This window comes from Typha angustifolia, chromosome 1 (assembly GCF_048772165.1).
Source record: "Typha angustifolia cultivar Huaian chromosome 1, ASM4877216v1, whole genome shotgun sequence".
In the NCBI taxonomy this organism is placed as follows: Eukaryota; Viridiplantae; Streptophyta; class Magnoliopsida; order Poales; family Typhaceae; genus Typha; species Typha angustifolia.
This window is the reverse complement of record NC_133239.1, coordinates 10,165,650-10,182,968: the sequence shown is the minus strand read 5'-3', so window position 1 is coordinate 10,182,968 and position 17,319 is coordinate 10,165,650. Positions and strand designations below refer to the sequence as shown.

The window sequence follows — 17,319 nt, the reverse complement described above, 5'->3', positions numbered from 1 at the left end:
AAAATAAATATCTCCCTTGTACGTGTGGAAATTATAGTGTAACTTTTTATTTAAATAAATAATTATTTTATTAATTAGGCAGCACGTTTGCCATTCGCCATTATATGTTGGATTAATTAATACAAACCTTTTTTCACAGTCAAAATGGCTTATAATTGTAGTCAAATTAATCATACTCTATAATGACATACTAGCCAACTTAAGCCGCTGGTATATATGGGATTCCATATTGTCATGCAACTCTGGGTTTATGTCTTGTTATACATAATTAGGGCTTCACTTAAACTATGGTGATTGCTAACCAAGTCGGCCGGTTAGTTAGTTAGTTAGTTAGTTAGTTACAAACTTATTGTAATAGAATATTTTATACATGGGTATCATTTAGAACAAGCAACAAAGTATTGAATTATATTCTACACTTAATATAGTTTATGAGTATATTATGTATATATACACACATATTTATATATATATATTTTATTTATAATGCTCACAAGTCTTACAAAAGAGTGGGATTCAAAGTCTCTACTTCTCTCTCCTCCACCGCCACCCTCAGCCCTCCGGCCATGTGCGCCGTCAGCTGGGGGACAAAAACCGGCGCCGGCCCTCCCTCTCCTGCCGCTGGCCGCAGCCTAAACTTGCCGACCACCGCCGCGGCAATGTACTTCATCTGCAGGAACGCCATCTCCTTCCCCAAGCACACCCTCGGCCCCGCCTGGAACACCGCGAACTTGAACGGCGACACCCTCGCCACCTCACCCTCCGCCGTCAGCCACCTCTTGTAATCGAACCTCATCCACTTCTCGCCCCACAGCCGCTCCATCCTCCCCATCCCGTACGGGAAGTACGTCACACGGTCGCCGCCGCGGACCCACGTCCCGTCCGGCAGCACGTCGTCGGCGACGGCGTACTTCGAGTCCCACGCCACCGGCGGGTAAAGGCGCATGGTTTCGCACAAGCACGCTTCCAAAACCTTCATCTCTTTAAGCGCGTGGTAGTCCAATCGCTCCTTCCCTTTGTTTATCCTCCTCACCTCCTCCACCACCGCCGCCTCCGCCTCCGGGTGACACGTCATCATGTAAAAGAACCACGTCAGCGCCGCCGAAGTGGTGTCCCGCCCCGCCACCACGAAGCTTATCGCCATGTCGCGGATCACCTCCTCGCTGTGACCCGCCGAGATCAATCTCGATAGCAAATCCGTTCCGTCTCCTGCTACCCCTCCTTCTTCTTCTTGCGCCCTCCTAAGTCGTACTATCCTCGTTATCGATTCACGTATCAGATTTATAGCTTCGTGGAGTCGCTTCTCCGATCCGATACGTAGAAATCGTTTTACCTTCCATATCAAAGAAATCGGCGCCGACCCACGTCCGGCGCAGATCGCCGACGCGGTCTCGAACGCGTCGGCGAGCTCCGACGCCGGTAACGAGGGGCTGAGGAACCCCGGGTCGACGCCGAGGGAAATTCGGGAAATCGTATCGAATGCGAAGCGTTTGAGTAAGTCTTGCATGTCGACCACCCTGCCGGCCAAGCCCGCCGACGTTAGTACCGGGACTAGCCGGTCGGCTGTCTCGGCTGCGACGGCGACGACGGCGAAGTCTTTCAGCGACCGCGTGGTGAACTCGTGGCTGGCGAGCTTGCGCTGGGACAGCCAGAGCTCGCCGTCGGCGTTAAAGATGCCGGATCCGAGGAAGTCGCCAAGCAGTTCAGTAAAGGGCCTACCCTTGGGGTAGTTCGAGAAGTTGGACTTTAAAATATACTCGACGTTCGCCGGGTCGGCTGTGACGACTGTCCGGCACGCCCCGATTCTGGAGACGACGATTGTCATCGTCGGCGACTCGGCCAGGAGGGAGGTGTACCAGTCTAGCAGTCGGCGCCGGTTTTGGTAGAAGGAGACGAAGCAGCCGACTACGGGGTGCATCTTTGGGCCATAAGAGTTGTTACTATAAGAAAACGTAGTAAGAATTCTAGTAACAAAGTAGTGCAAGAGGATGAAGAAGGAGAGAAGGAAGCAAAAGAGTAGCCCAATGGATGGGAGAGAGGAGAAGAAGGAGAAGGAGGAGGTCCGGAAGGAGGAGAAGGAGAAGAAGGAGAAGAAGGAGAAGGGCATTGTTGTCATTTTACAGAGGAAGATAGAAAGGTTCGAGTTCGAAACGAGAGATGGTTTGGAGTTTAAATAGATGGAAGCCAAAGCATGAGGACTTTTAAATAAATAAGTGGGGCCAAAATAATTTAATTATATTTTTAATTAATGATTTTTTTATTTAAAATTTCCCACCTGTTTCTATCTCTCTTTCTCCGTATTCTTTTTGAGAAATTAATACGGGAGGGTGACAGAAAAAAACACTATAATAAATAATTATAATTTATTTTGTGGAACATATTTACTTTTATGAGAAAAAAACAAAAAAAAACTTGGGCACGAACCCACTTGAAGTCGGCGAGAGGAGTAAAGTCGACGCCGACATTTGGCAAGGATGGGACCCACTAACATGCTCGTAGTTTTCTACGCGGTTGAAAAAGTCAGCCCATCACCTTCAAATGTGAATTAGTTTTTAAATCATTTTCGTATTTTAGGTAAAATATCTTCTTCCTCTTCTTTTTTTCGAGTAAATGTGCCAAAGTTAGCTATTGATAATTGGCTCACATGGGTAATGCCCCATCTCGCCCAAAACATACATTTCTTAAGGAATTAATTCCCTCGCTCGGCTCATTCCAGCCCAGGTTGCAACCAATCCCCTCAGCGCGGTCCAATCGGCAAGCCTATTACATTTCCTTCTTACATGAGCTACAGTACACGCAGCTAGCCTATTCATCTGGGCTTTGCAATCACGTATGATTTTTTGAATCTGCCAAGGGCAAGGGCTGTCCTCCTTCATTATCTTTACCAAGACCTCTGAGTCCGACTCCACCTCCACTGGCTGCTTTGCCCTGAGTAGGCTTAGTCCCATTCGTAGAGCCCAGGCCTCCGCGTATAAGGGCCACACCGCCGGCGCTGGTTCCCACCTGGCCAATACAAGCCTTCCCTTGTCGTGGAAGTTATCTCAAAATTATAGATAAAATATCTCAAAATTAGGTAAAATATCTCAAAATTACTATATGAATGAGTTAAGATAAAGAGAGTTGTAATCCCATTGAATAAGTTATAGGTATTTTTATTTCTTTTATTTTCAAGAATAGTGAAATATTATCTATTATATTAACTATTATTAGAGTAAAATTAATTTGGGATATTTTTGAGGTATTAAAAGTAACATATAAGGGTCGAAATGATAAATATCTGTTCGGTAGAGTGTTACGTAAATTTTTATTAGAATTTATCCTAAATTTATATCCGACTCTTATATTTTGCTTTTAATTCCTCAATAATATACTAATGTTAGTTTTTTAATGCAAAATTATCATATAGATGAATTAAATTGAACTTTGATGCAAAATAACCTTAATACCCTTGACTAAGTTTATCTAAAAATAAAATAAATTATAAATTTTTTTTAAGTATTGAAAAAATCTTTCTTTCATTAAAGCTCGGTTGATTGATAAATATCTATACAGAAAGATGTGAATGATAATAAATAGAAATATATAAAACCTTTTTGTTAAATTTTCCTAAGTTTCTATGAATTTTCAACAGTAATCCCTTAATTGTGGCATCCTGATTATAAACAGCTTATGAATATATTTTGAGGTCAAATTAACGATAATATAACATAATTAATAACTAGTGTTAATCCACGAATTATACTTTTATCTCTCGTGTATATTTTGATCTTACTATTGCGACACTCTAACTATAGGCTTCATAAACGGTCTAACTGTTCTCAATATATAAGTTGAACAATTGGCTCAATCTTTCCATAATAGAGCTCTAGCGAAAAATATACTAAATATCAACTCTAACATTTACCGAGTAATTTAAATCTATGCTCTTTTATCATATACTAACCGGCTTATTAGTAGTATTTAAAAGGACATTAGAAATCTCATGACAGTGCCCATGAAAATAACAACACATCAGTGTAGATCATGCCAAAGAAACCTAGAAAAGGTGCAAAGAAGGAAACCACCAACTCTTCTTCTTCTTGTCTTCTTCTTCTTTTCTTCTTCTTTTTGGAAAGAAATCTACAACTAGTTAACTGCTTGCAAGCAAATTCTTCTTGAAAGAGTAGTAAAATGCCTTCTCTCTTTCTCTCTCTCTCATGGAGGTAAGTAGGAATATATATATATATAAATATTATAACCCTACTGTAACCTTGTGTACTATTCTTCTTTCTCTTGATTTTTACTTATGCACTGGAGAGAGAGAGAGAGATAGAGAGTGCTTAATTCTATGAGATAAGTTTGGAGATCCTATCAGAAACCAGCACGATATCAAAGTAGATAATTGACAGAATAAATGCATGATAGATGCTTTTCTGATAATGCATGACATTCATAAGCCTGAAAAGAAAAAGTCTATCACACATGTCACCTACCTACTATCTTCATATATTAGGACCATAATTTCAAGTTTGAAGAAAGGAATTTTTTTTTAATATATCATTTATAATTAAGTTTTTTTTGAAAGGAAGCATCCAAAGATGCTAGAGGACCTAATAATAAACATCTCAAATATAGATACATCTACAAAAAAAATTAAACCCTAGGTCTCGCCGCTCACCTTTAAATTAAGTCTCAGTTCTCGAAAGAAAAATAGCCATTCTTGGATGAGAAGGATATGATTTTTTTTTTCAAAAAAAAAAAACTATACCCATTAATCCTATTAGTCACGTTTGGATTTCCGGTCATAAATTGATTTACATAACATTTTTTATTCATGAAAATGAGTACTCTTTGGCCCCAAAGTTCAAATAGAATTTGGTAACTATATATCGTAGCAATATTGTCTATTTCAGTCAATATAGTACTAAACTCATATTTTAAAATTTTTTTAATTATAATAGTACTACTAAAGACAGTTTTCATTTATATAGTTTTTATAAATTTAAACAAGTGAATAAATAATATTAAAATAATTATTTAGCTCTTTTTATTCTATTATTAATTTATTATTATTAATGCATAGACTCTACTTAAACTTTATGCCAAATTCATGTGCAAATTATGAAATAATCACTTTATATGGCTTCTCTTAATTTGCTTGATTTCTTTATTCCTTTTCTACATTAAAAGTAAGAAGGACATAACTTTTAATGATCAATTCAAGACTAGTGAGATGCTTGCTCTCTCTCTCTCTCTCTATATATATATATATAGAAAGAGAGATTGCTCAGAAAGATATTAGATAAGCATTAGAGTTATATCACTAATCATTTCTATATCCACTAATACTATACTATTACTAATAGGCATGGATAAAGAAGTTGGATAGGTTGACAAGATTATTGTACTTCTAGAAAGAAATATATGACACCTCTTAAATATGTCCCTAAATATAACTTTTTAATAATTAATGCATGACATCATGACATTCATAAGCCAAAAAATTATCACACATTTTTTTTCACCTACCATCAAAAGATAAAAAGAAATATCCCCAAAGATTAGGATTACAGTTTCAAGCTTGAGTAAAGGTTTTTAACTTCACACTTCCATCCAAAGAAGAAATCCTAACAATTAATCTTTCAAATATAGACATCATATATATATAATAGTCTCATATTTGTTCCTAAGTGGATGACTAGTATATATCTTTTAAAGTATTCACATTTTAGAAGACAATTTTATGTTGGATAAGAACCACCATCTAACTAAATCAGCAAGCAGCTTTCATAGACTTAAATTTAAAAAGTTGACGTAATTAATCACATCAGACAAATCTATTCAGGGTTCCCCCTATTATGCATGATTCAATATGCACATTTTCCTTCAAGCACACTACTCATGATACCACAAATCATGATCTAGATTAAAATAAATTGATAGGATTTGGTAAAGAAATTAGGAAAGAAAGATTGTGTTAGTCAATTACTTTAATTATATTATTTCTAATCTAATACGTTAAGTTTTTATTCGACAATTCAGATCCTAATTGCGCGGAATTATAGTGAGTTTCTAATAGATCCCCGGAATCCGAGAGAGAGATCTTCTTTGAGGTGGACTAAATTTGCTTGCTAGTGAGGTTAATTTAATGTAACTATAAAATTTATGGTTGAGATGGAGACATTTTGCACCACATGCTAATTAATATAGGCATTCCAATTAGAACCACAAATTAGTTCATAAAATTAGGTACTTATCACATTAGGATTCAAAGCAAGTGCACTACAAAGGCCACATAAGAACTTGTTCTTCAAATTATCTAGGTGTGATGCTTCTTTTTCTTCTTGGTCTTTTGAAGAACAAAGATGATGAGGATTGATTAGGAGTGGCATTTATCATCTGAAAAATGCAATGGTGGTAAGTTTGCAACCGACAACATAGCTTAATTGACACTTTTATCTCTACTAATACTCACAGTATTCTCATTTAATATACATTGCTCATGCCGCATAGGATATTTTACTCACCGGTCAACCAAACTGCGATAATTTCTTATAGCTCCAATACTCGGTAAAGTCCAACATTTTTTTTAAAAAAAAAATATTCTAAATAATTTCATTTTTATTAACACTGAAAATGTTTTCAATTCCTACAGATGAGACAGTGAAGGTTCCAGTTGGTAGCCAAGGTCTACATCATTGGGTTGTAGGGGTTAAAAAGATGTAATTGAACTCTTGACCTAATAACCCAACTGGTTTGAATTGTGAAACCTTTATATTCTAATTTTGCTTACATTGAAGTCTGAAATGGAAAAAAAAGTAGCATTTTGTCTCATATGAATTGTCCAAATGGGTAGGCAGATAAGATCAAAATATATATCTCTCTTTCTCTCTGTGTCTCTCTCTGGAAATTATACCACATGTAAAACTTAAGAGCAAGAGAAGAAAAACTTGGCATACTGGCATTGAATTGTCTTCTCTGTCTCATAGCCAAGTTGTGATGTGTGTGAGAGAGTGGAAACTCAGTGTGTAGCCACCCAGTTTTGAAGTGTCAGGTAGCTTCTTCTTGTGATTTATGAGATCATGAGAGCTGACATTAACTTTAAACAAATTTATTATGGATAGATCGTTAAGTTATTAGCGGCTTAGCTTGGTTTGGAGAAGTAACTCGGCAATGCATCGACTTAAAAGCTTAGATTAAACAACTTAATATGTTAGTGATGCCTAAATGACTTTATATCAAGAGAATAGGATCTTTGTCACTTTGAGATCTCGAATAATAAAATTAAGAATATAAGAAGAGAAATTTGTAGTACATTTACATGAAAATTAGTTCTTGAGAACTTTTATTGATGTAAAGATTACTCCCTTGTATAGAGAGAGGTTTTTAATTTTCAAAAAGGGCAATCATGTAATTTCAGGGGCCCACTTAGCATTTTGCATTTTGGATGCTTCTGATGAGATTCCCTACCAACAAGCGTAATTAGCTGGTTAATTAAGTGTAATTAGCTCATTTTAATAATTAAAAGAAGAAAAAAGAGAGACAAGGTAGTAAAAGTAGCACTTTTATTTATTCAGTGTTCTATCACTTGGGCAGGAAATAAAGATCAAAACTAGTAATTGGAATTCCAAAGTAATTCTTGGCAAATTGCAAGCTTTGGATCACAATTTTAACAATCATCTCCCATGAATCTTTTCATTTGGATCAAATTATCAAATCTATTCCTACCTAATGGATCAAATTAAACATAATTTGGACCAGTCTCAGTAAAGTAATTATCGATTGCGTTAATAAAAATTCGGCTTCTTTAGATACATTTTGCAAACAAACACTTATTTATAAGAAAATATGAATAAGGATAAGAAAGTTATCAATTTACTCGTCTACACTATTCAAAATAATTAACTCTAATCTTATAAAATAATAAGTAGAATATCTTACTATTAATCAATAAATATTGTTATAATAACATGAATGTAAAGAATATGTTATAAGAAAATAATATTCACTTACAAAACAACCTTTTTAATCTTTTTCAAGTACGATATTTAATAGATATTTTATATAGATTAGAACTAATACATCTCATAAGGGCAATATAATAAGTGATATGAAAAATAATCAACATTATTTCCTTACCAAAGATAATAATTATTTGGTGCCAAATCAAGCATTAAGATGTGCATAAATTTAAACGTGTACCTAATTTGCACATAAAAATATCAATAATCTCACCAACTGGACGAATCTTCCAAGTGGCAAGAGAAAAACTTTCATTCGAGCATTTATTCTGATGCTTTTGTACAGGTTAGGAGAGAATAACAATCAATAATATCACACTGGCACTAACTCTTTCACCTTATCCATATATTATAGATCAAAAAGCATAATGGAATTTGATAGCATAACATTTGAACCTGTACTTAAAAAGATTTTTGCAAGAATAAGTTGACAATCTGCACAGAAATCAGCATGCTTTGACTCAATAGAAAATATATATTTCAAAGAAAATTATGACTTAATAAGAAAATGACTAGATGAGATCTGAGAATGTGCCACTAATAAGATCATTTTGGCACCAAGCATTAAGTACAGTTCTAGATAGCTAGATAAGGATTAAAGAATAATTGAAAGATATAAACCTTATCTTTAGTTTAAAAATGATCACTAAGTGGATGTGAATAAGTTCTTCATAAATGTGCTTACAAGTTGCAACATGCAGGAAGGAAAAGCAAGGTTTGAAACCACTCATCAAAACACATAGGAAGTAAATGATTTGTAACAAATGATAATTGTCTTGTCAAAGAAATAACAATTCAACTACTTTCAACCATCAAAACTCTCTCGTCATACTTTCAGAAAAGTCTAGATCAAACTGTAAACTTCTTGTGCTGGAAAAAATTCTATGAGAACTGTTCTTAGCTAAGCAAGAGTGATACATAGTGACTACATTTAAGTGTAACAGCTAAGCATGAAATAAATGGTGATTAAAGGCCAACACAAACAGATTAAAAGATACATTGGATGAGGTTCTTTGTAATATAGCCAACACAAACTGATGAACAACATTCATAGCATACAACTTAAATCAAATCCACCTAAAATAAAAATAAAATTAAAAACAAAAGAAAAACAAGATACAGCCAGACTTTTGAGAATTATCACCTGCAGTAGAATGATATTACCAGAACTTGTGAGATTAGCATATGATGCAAACACTAGACATGAAAACTATATATGAAACACTCATACATCCATATGTTGACTGCTCTAGCAGTAGAGTGGTAGAGATATTGGGCCTCTAAGCAGCATGTGGGAGGAGCTTATTCTCAATTATTGCAGAAGTATGCGAAGTGAAGTTCATGGAAGATGGTGATGACTACTGGAAGAAATGGAGTCAGCAGCCAACAATTTGCTTCCTAAGTTTGCATTTAAACAAAAGTATGGAATTCCTAGTTAGAACTGAAGCTAATGAAAGCTATTACAAAAACCATATTTGGTTTTGATGCCAAATATATGCATAGAACTACCCAACAATTCCAGCCTAAAGAAATTACTGTTGGCCATTACACTATTGTCAGCTGATCATCCTGGTCAAGCAGCTTCAAGCATAAGACATATTGAGCTGCATCCCCAAGAAGAACAGACTAAATCAGTAACACCTGCTAAACAGGAAGAATGGAAAAAAATTAAAATAAAAAAGGGGGTAACAAATCGGAAGTACTTCTAAAAAAGAAAGTGATGAATAAGAGGGATAGGGACTGACATATCTTCATGCTATCAATTGTCAAAACATTTCTCCAAGTTGAATGAACTAATATATAAAAATAAGGCAATAATTTATTATACCAGAAAAAAGGAATTTTGAAATGACTCCACTGCTGTCCAATAAAGGACCTTTATCAGATGGATTCATAATATACTTAGTTTTATGCCGAGGACAGCCATCAGGAATTTCTACCAAAAGCATTTGTCTGTTTCCCTTTTCAAAAGACAAGGATCAGCTTTTGGAATCCAGAGCTCCTTAACTAGTAAAAGTACTTACATTTTTTCTTTTTAAATTCTCCCTTTGCATCAGGTTTCTTATATTAAATTATGATGAAACCACCGAGAGATCAAAATATGACAAAAAACTGAATGATTCTAAAATATCGTCTGCATATCTCTTAATGAACCAATGAGCATAAACTTCATAACAACTAAGTCTGCCACACAAACAGGGCCAATCATTTCAGAGAAAAGAACTAACAAAGTGGTGAGAATAAGAGGAGTGAAGAACTACTAGGAAGGGAACAGAGATGGAGATTTAAAAAATGCAATCTAAGACCCAAAGGAACTTGACAACAAAATTTTAAAAAAACTCCCCCCCCCCGGCAAAATAGAAAGGAACTACCAAAAAATCTATTGCTGTGAAAAGTTCTACTGAGTTACTGAGTTGACACAATGTGCCAAGATTTTGAGAATGCAACTTAAACAAAGCTGAACTGAGAGTCTACTTATCAAAAATGATTCTGGCCCTAACAGAATATCTAGTAGGCCTTGCACTCCTTCCCTGTGAACCTAATCTGACACTGACCTTATATATTGCATAAAAAGTGCCACAATTCATATGCTGCTCAGCTATTTGGAAGAATTCAAACTCTGTCAGACACCTTCTGTGCTATAAATACCCATAAACTAACCCAATATATCCAAATCTGATTGCCAAACCTTGGCTAAGAAAGAAATAACTCCCTATAAGGACCTAGCACCTCTATTACTATAACAAATAAGCTATCATTTACTAAATCATCCTGTACAAGTAGAAAAGGAATGACAGCCACATAAAGAAAATCCTGTGATCAATTGCATAGCTTCACGAGCCCAAAAACCCAGTGAAAAGGCCTTAGAAGGTAGAATAATTAAGAAAATTCTTAATACAAAATTTCATGTCAGCTATATAATGCCATTCTACACAAATTCAAGTTAATCTCAGATACAAAATGATTTATGAATACTTGAAATTAAATTTTTTTAAGGCCTTTTTTTTTGCATGTTTAACAGGAAAATTTGTATTACATGGCTTCTGATAAATGCAAAATTTTCCACCATGATAAGGTCATTTTCATTTGATGTTTGCAGTAGTTTCTATTCAAGGATGAGAATAGCAGGATAAACAAGCCTACTGATGTAAAGAATTAAAGCAATAAATAGGTCACAAGATTGTGTGGCAAGTAACTCACCTTATCTAATGGTTTGAACTTTGCATTGATGCAAAGAATATGCCATACAGAAAATTTTAAATAATTCCCCATCACCATCTAATTGCTAAATGTAGAAGCAAGTTTCTGTGTTGATAAGAGCAATACATCAATCTTGTCCTCACATGCCATTAGGAGCATCACTACCACCAGCCGGTTTGCGGTTCAAGTAACGTATGACAGCATCCTCAACCCTGTTGTATCACCACAAGGAAGATGTTTCATTAACAAATCACAATAGCATATGATGCTAACAAAAAACAATGAAATAGGTCTCTACCATGGTTGGCTATAGAAGTCAGCACGGCGTTCCTTTTCAGCATTACGGCTTGCTTCCCCAGCAACAAGCTTCAAATCCCTACTCTGAGAAGCTATTAAGGCATTAATGAACTCCACAGGAGACTGACTGAACCCAAGAAAGAATGCCCTCCTTCTACGGTGCTCATGAATCTTCTTGATAGAAGCACAAATCACTTCATCACAAGCCTCAATATCTTTGTGCTTCTCCGTATTGGCGAGGAAGGTTGCCATCTCCTTTTGTAAGGGAAAAGGAACATCAACTAGTACATCATAACAAGCATTGCCAACTGCACCATTTCCCGAGAGCCTAACCTTGTGCTCTAAATGTATGGGTTGTGGAGGCAACAAGTGCTGTGAGATCTTCTGTGATACCATCGCGAATCTCATCTTATCCTCTCCAAAAACCTTCCTCAATGGAGGGTCACAAGTAAAATAGGACGGGTCACTTGGATTCTGCAATTTCTTTGCCTTAACATACTGCCATATCCCAGCTATAATCCTGGCACGTGTATCAACCTCAATGCCCAAGACATCCACCAATGCCGGTGACATTTTGAACTTCTCAGGGTTGTAGTTCATCTCAAGCCGTATATTAGCAGTGAACTCCTTATCCCCCTTGCGCTTGACCTCAAATCCCTCATGAGGTGCTGGTGAGCGTGCATTCTCCCAAATGATTGTTGGGTTCTCTGGGTACAAACCCGGGTCCAGTGCAATGGTAACCCTTTTAAAGAAGGAAGAAAACTTAGGATATATAGGATTAGGCTTTGGCATCCCAGCAGCAGGGTCCAGGTCGGCTCCTTCCTCCAATATCCTCCCAATAATTTTCAGCGACCAAGATGGGGGCTCCGCATTCTTCTGCTCTGGAATTGTGCGTGTCTGGTTAGCAAATGTATTGAAGACATAAATCCTTAGGGTCCTCTGCATGGAAGGTGGGTTCTTTAATGATTCTTGTATGTCTATCTTCTTCCTCGCAAGAGCTGCATCCACCCGGGCCTCGAACTCGAGCAATTGGGTATAAAGAGCTGACTCAGGCAAGAGAGCTGCGACACGGTCTGGCAGCTGCTTCTCCGGGAGCTTTCGCTTCTTCCTCCGTGCGGCTGGGGTGAGGTCTGCCGTCCTAAAGCTAGGCGCAGCGATAGACGGCACTGGTGCAGGAGGCCGGGCAGGGGGTTTCTGTGGGGGTCTTTTGATTCCACCTGACATGCCGGGAGTACCGAAAGAGGGCGACGAAGTGCCAATTCCTCCGGCCATTGGGTTCTGGGACCCGGAGCCCATCTGGATTTGGAAGGGGGAGTGGATATGGTTCTGGGATTGAGGCGGCGACTGGAAGAGGCCATGGAAAGGGGAAGCACCAGGGGTCTGCGACAGCGACGCCGGCCGGAGATGCTGCGGCTGGTTAGCCGATGCCGGCGATGCCATTCCGGGGTTTCCGAGAGGAGAAGGACCACCCATGGTCCTAGGCTGGTTGCTATTTCCTGAAGCCATTGGATTCCAACAAAGGACTAAACCCTAATTCAAAACCCTAGATCGTTGTAGATACTGCGATCGGTTCTCAGCTGCCAAAACAAGGCCAATTACGCTTCAAAAATGCACAAAAATCCATCAAAAAATAATTTTGACAAGAAGGAAGAAACCCTAACAGTTCGGAAAAGGAAAAGGACAAGAAAATAACGAGAATTAAGACGAAAGATCGCACCTTTCGAGGAAGAGGAGCATGGATCTGCGAAGATTTAGTGGATTTGGAAGGATTTAGTCATTAAAAGATGAGATTTTGCTGCAGAAAGGAAGAGATCTCAAGTCTCTTCTACGGGAGAAGAGGTCTCTTCGCGCTTTGGGTTTCACTCTCACTGCTTCCGACCTCTTCGCTTTTTTGGAGAGAGTATCGGGTTTAATATCGGACCCGTTAATTTGAGATTCTCGGATCCGGTAACAAGATGATCCAATAGGATGATGGCTTACCGGGTCGGACTTTGTAATGTGCCCAACCGAACCAACTAGCTCCCTAAACACTAATAACCAGTATCATAATTTTAGGGGTCTTTTTCATAAATTTTTTAAAAAAATTTGTGGGTCTTTTTGCATTTATAGCCCTCAAACATCTCTTGTATACCTCTCTAAACATATAATTTCTGTATCTATATTCTATAAAACTTTTTTTTTCATTAATATTAAAATGTTAATAATTTATATATAAGAATATAACAATATGCTTATTTAATTTTTCATACATTTACCTTAGTTAAGGGTATATAATTCTATGATATGCTTTAAAAACAAAACAAAACTTAATGATTAAATTTGGAAGAAATTTTTAAGTTTTAATACCTTTTTTTTAACAGTTGCCTGCACATTAAGATTTGCATGAGAAAAGATAATAGGTTAAATTTATTTTATTATTATATATTAGAGCAATTATTCCATACTAATCAATTAGTTATTGAAAATAATTTTCATCCTTCCATAAATTAAAGGGTATATAAGACATTTTACATATACTTTTTTATGATTATTCTTATAACTGTTTCCGTAGTAATAGGAGTGTCAACTTCTGCCAATTTATTATTATTTTTATTTTTTATAAAAAGAAATAAAATATGACTAATTTACTCTTATAATTTAGAAAAGTGATTGATACTTTCAGTTAATTTTATTTGGTATCATTTAATCTCAACCGTTCGACTAGGAGAGAGAAATTAATAGTTCATATTGAATCATTTAGCTATATATTAATGTTCAAAATTATTTTATTCACCTGTACTTTAAAAAATCTCGGATCAGTCTTTGTACGCATTACTAAAATGATATCGGTGTTAGTTTTTCGGTACTCGGACCGGTCTCTATACTTAATGTCTAAAGAGTTTATTCAATGAAGATGATATGATACATAAATTAAGAGAGTAAATAGAGCTAAAAGCCTTTTACCACAATATAATATAATGGAGAATTAAGATATCAACCTCCAGGATACAAAATAAATACAACATGAAACACAGCCTTGGAGGATTCATAAGAACAAAATATCTAAAAATTGATAAGAAAATAATTACATGATTTGAAAAAAGAAATTGTTCTTTATTAAATGAACATCCTGGAAGTGTTCTTAAAAAGACTATTTGAGGCTTGATTTAGAATATGACAGCCTTATGAATTTATATTAAATTAGCAGAGGCAGTGGACTTAAATTATTCAATAGATAAGATTAGTTTTTTATAAACACTTGTTGATAACAAATTGGGCAAGCTTGGTTTGACATTCCTTCTTGCCATTTTAAATTTATTAATTTGATCTGATCTTCAAAATATATCATTATGATATCCAATTACGTAAACAATGCAGTACACTTGTACTCACATCTATGTCCATTTGAATCTTTTGAGAGGCTAGCTGATGAGCAGCAATATGAGGTGTGTTATTTGATCATTGATTTGAACTCTTTTTATTTGCAGTTAAACTCTTGATTACAATTTTCTCTGATGAAATGGTGAGGAGAAACATGATAGAATTTATGAAATCGCCTGCTGTGCAATCTGAAATCCCTCCTTAAGTAGAGCACCCATTACCCATAACTTCATCAGAGAGGCATCCATTTCTTGGTGGAATTCTCCAACCTGCATGTCATATAGGAAGCAATCAATCAGAGTATTTCAAAGTGTATGCAAAAAATGCCATGAAGAAAAAATCAAGGGAGGATGAACAGAATTTACATTCAAGGTCAGTGTCAGCACGAGTCGGTCTGCGGTGATCGAAGAATTGGACCACTCGACATAGAAGCAGAAAAGCGATTCGATAGCAAGATACAGAGATGCTGCAATTCCATCTCTCTTCTCGCATTCGACCGTCAGGAAGAACCTTCGATCACCGACTTCGATTGCATTCACCTGCAATATCTTTGCAGCATGTGGAACAGCACTGATTTCTTCAGCCTGTGTCACCTTAGGAGCATTAACCATTTGATCATCTCTAGTGAATGAAGACTCAAGCATGAGTATTTCTTCTTCTAACTTCTTAGCTTCAGACTGCAAGTCTTTCACATACACAACAGCATCTGCAATGATAGAGGCCTTATCCATCTGCATGGCATTGTAAACAGCTATTAGCTGACAAGTCTACATAGAAATTAAGACTTGCTTTTGTATTGCATGCTCTAAATTGCAATCCATAACTTTACTGCATTCCTATTAATATAGAAGGAGAATTATATATGCTCAGAAAGTATGAAATATTCAAGAACTACACTCATATATATATGACTTAAAATGGATAGAGATAGACCTTAGTTATGTTTGGAACTAAGGACCTCAACTCATAGAGCTTCTCCTTCATTCTAAACCTTCTCTTCCTCTCAGCGACTATCGTCTTCGAACGATCTTTCCTTGTCCTTTTCATCGCCGTCGAGGAATCTCCATCGTCACGATTTCCTTCATTAAAACTCTCCAGGCCTTCACTTAACAAGACACTATCATCTAACCACAAGCTAAGGTCAGGAGAACCAGAAACAACATCAATGCCTTCACATTGAGCCTCTTTGCTCATCAAACGCGTATCGCCATCGACAAACTCGCATCCGAAGAGCATGAGATCGTCAAAGTCATGACCATAGTCTGCAATAATCTGATCAAAATCACCACAATTGTTCTCCAACTCATTAGAGATTGAGCTCAGGAGGTGTGCTTGCAATGAAGGGTGCTGGCTATCCATTTTCTGAGTATTTGGTTAGTTGATAAAGAATGCATTAGATCTTATATAGGAAAGATAAGGTCAATTCTTCTTGGTGTGAATGGAATCAGTGTATTAATATAGGGTTACATGATGAAGTCATGGTTATTAGTTTCTTTTCTTTAAAAGCAATCTCAAGAAGAGAACAAATGTTAAACTGAACTACACCAGATAACTCTTCTTCTCTTAGTCAAACATGCAAGATAAACTATGTGCTTTGATGATAAAAAAAACTAACCAAAATATACAATCAGATAGTCTTTAAATGCCCAATTTGATGATCATTTGGAAATCCAACATAATTTGAAGGATAATTATTATACTTAATCCCTTTTTCTTTTCAATTGAATTGCTGAAAGGAGATTCTATTGCTGGATTTACATACATTACTTGACTAACCAATTTATTTAGTTCTCTTCACCATCATAAAATCTTATGGGTTATGGATCATGTAATAGAGAAAATATTCTTGTTTAATTATATTTAGCCTTAAAAATTAATTCATAAAGTTCTTATAGTTACTTCTTTTTTCTTAGTTGAGAAATCTAAGTTCTATATGAATATAATAAATGAGTTCAGGTGATAATGAAAGAAGCACTGTAGTTAAATAACACACATTTTGTTACTCTATTTTTAATTATAATAACAAAACTAATCAACATCATGAGAATATAATATATAAGTAGATGAATGCAAAGCAATCAATCTTTCTGGGAAAATTTTGTAGCTATCACTCCTTAGATTGAGACCCTAAATTTGCGTCTAATCCTATCAATCATTGTTATTAAATTGGTGTTAGTTTGACCCAAAGACAAATTAACTCCAATCAACCACTTAATTATTTGCTAATGATTATTGAATTATTATTATTATTATTTCATGAGATGTAGATATAATTAACTCTTGATAATAATATGATATATTTATGATCAAATTGTGGTCATAATCTATGTTTTAAGTTACATTTGTTTAATTACAATGTGAAAAGAATCGTAATGGAATATAAGCAGTTAAGCATGCGATAATGATATGGTTATAAAAAGGATTAAGATATTAAAACTTATAGTTTGGTTGTCACGTGCTT

At 35.9% G+C, this 17,319-nt stretch overlaps 3 protein-coding genes across 5 annotated transcripts; all 3 read right to left on the bottom strand.

The window, feature by feature from the left end:
* Positions 1-461: 461 nt before the first annotated feature.
* LOC140760375 (cytochrome P450 94B3) lies at positions 462-2,151 on the bottom strand. Its single transcript, XM_073097311.1, has one exon. It carries the CDS (start codon positions 2,114-2,116, stop codon positions 500-502), a length of 1,617 nt encoding a protein of 538 aa, XP_072953412.1. The 5' UTR covers positions 2,117-2,151; the 3' UTR covers positions 462-499.
* A 6,834-nt stretch (positions 2,152-8,985) lies between these two features.
* Positions 8,986-13,378, bottom strand: LOC140760922 (SWI/SNF complex component SNF12 homolog). Of its 3 annotated transcripts, none has more exons than XM_073098029.1 (4): positions 13,216-13,378; positions 11,500-13,098; positions 11,202-11,413; positions 8,986-9,641 (listed from the first exon to the last, which is right to left on the bottom strand). In XM_073098029.1, the coding sequence occupies exons 2-3, from the start codon at positions 13,002-13,004 to the stop codon at positions 11,341-11,343; spliced, it is 1,578 nt and encodes a 525-aa protein (XP_072954130.1). In that variant the 5' UTR covers positions 13,005-13,098; positions 13,216-13,378; the 3' UTR covers positions 8,986-9,641; positions 11,202-11,340. The 3 variants fall into 3 exon arrangements, with proteins under 3 accessions (XP_072954130.1, XP_072954138.1, XP_072954120.1); XM_073098037.1 differs by having other exon boundaries at positions 8,986-9,644; positions 11,500-13,075; XM_073098019.1 differs by having other exon boundaries at positions 11,500-13,075.
* A 1,526-nt stretch (positions 13,379-14,904) lies between these two features.
* Positions 14,905-16,217, bottom strand: LOC140767406 (transcription factor BHLH156-like). Its single transcript, XM_073107299.1, has 3 exons — positions 15,792-16,217; positions 15,224-15,589; positions 14,905-15,127 (listed from the first exon to the last, which is right to left on the bottom strand). The coding sequence occupies exons 1-3, from the start codon at positions 16,215-16,217 to the stop codon at positions 15,023-15,025; spliced, it is 897 nt and encodes a 298-aa protein (XP_072963400.1). The 3' UTR covers positions 14,905-15,022.
* Between the last annotated feature and the right edge of the window lie 1,102 nt (positions 16,218-17,319).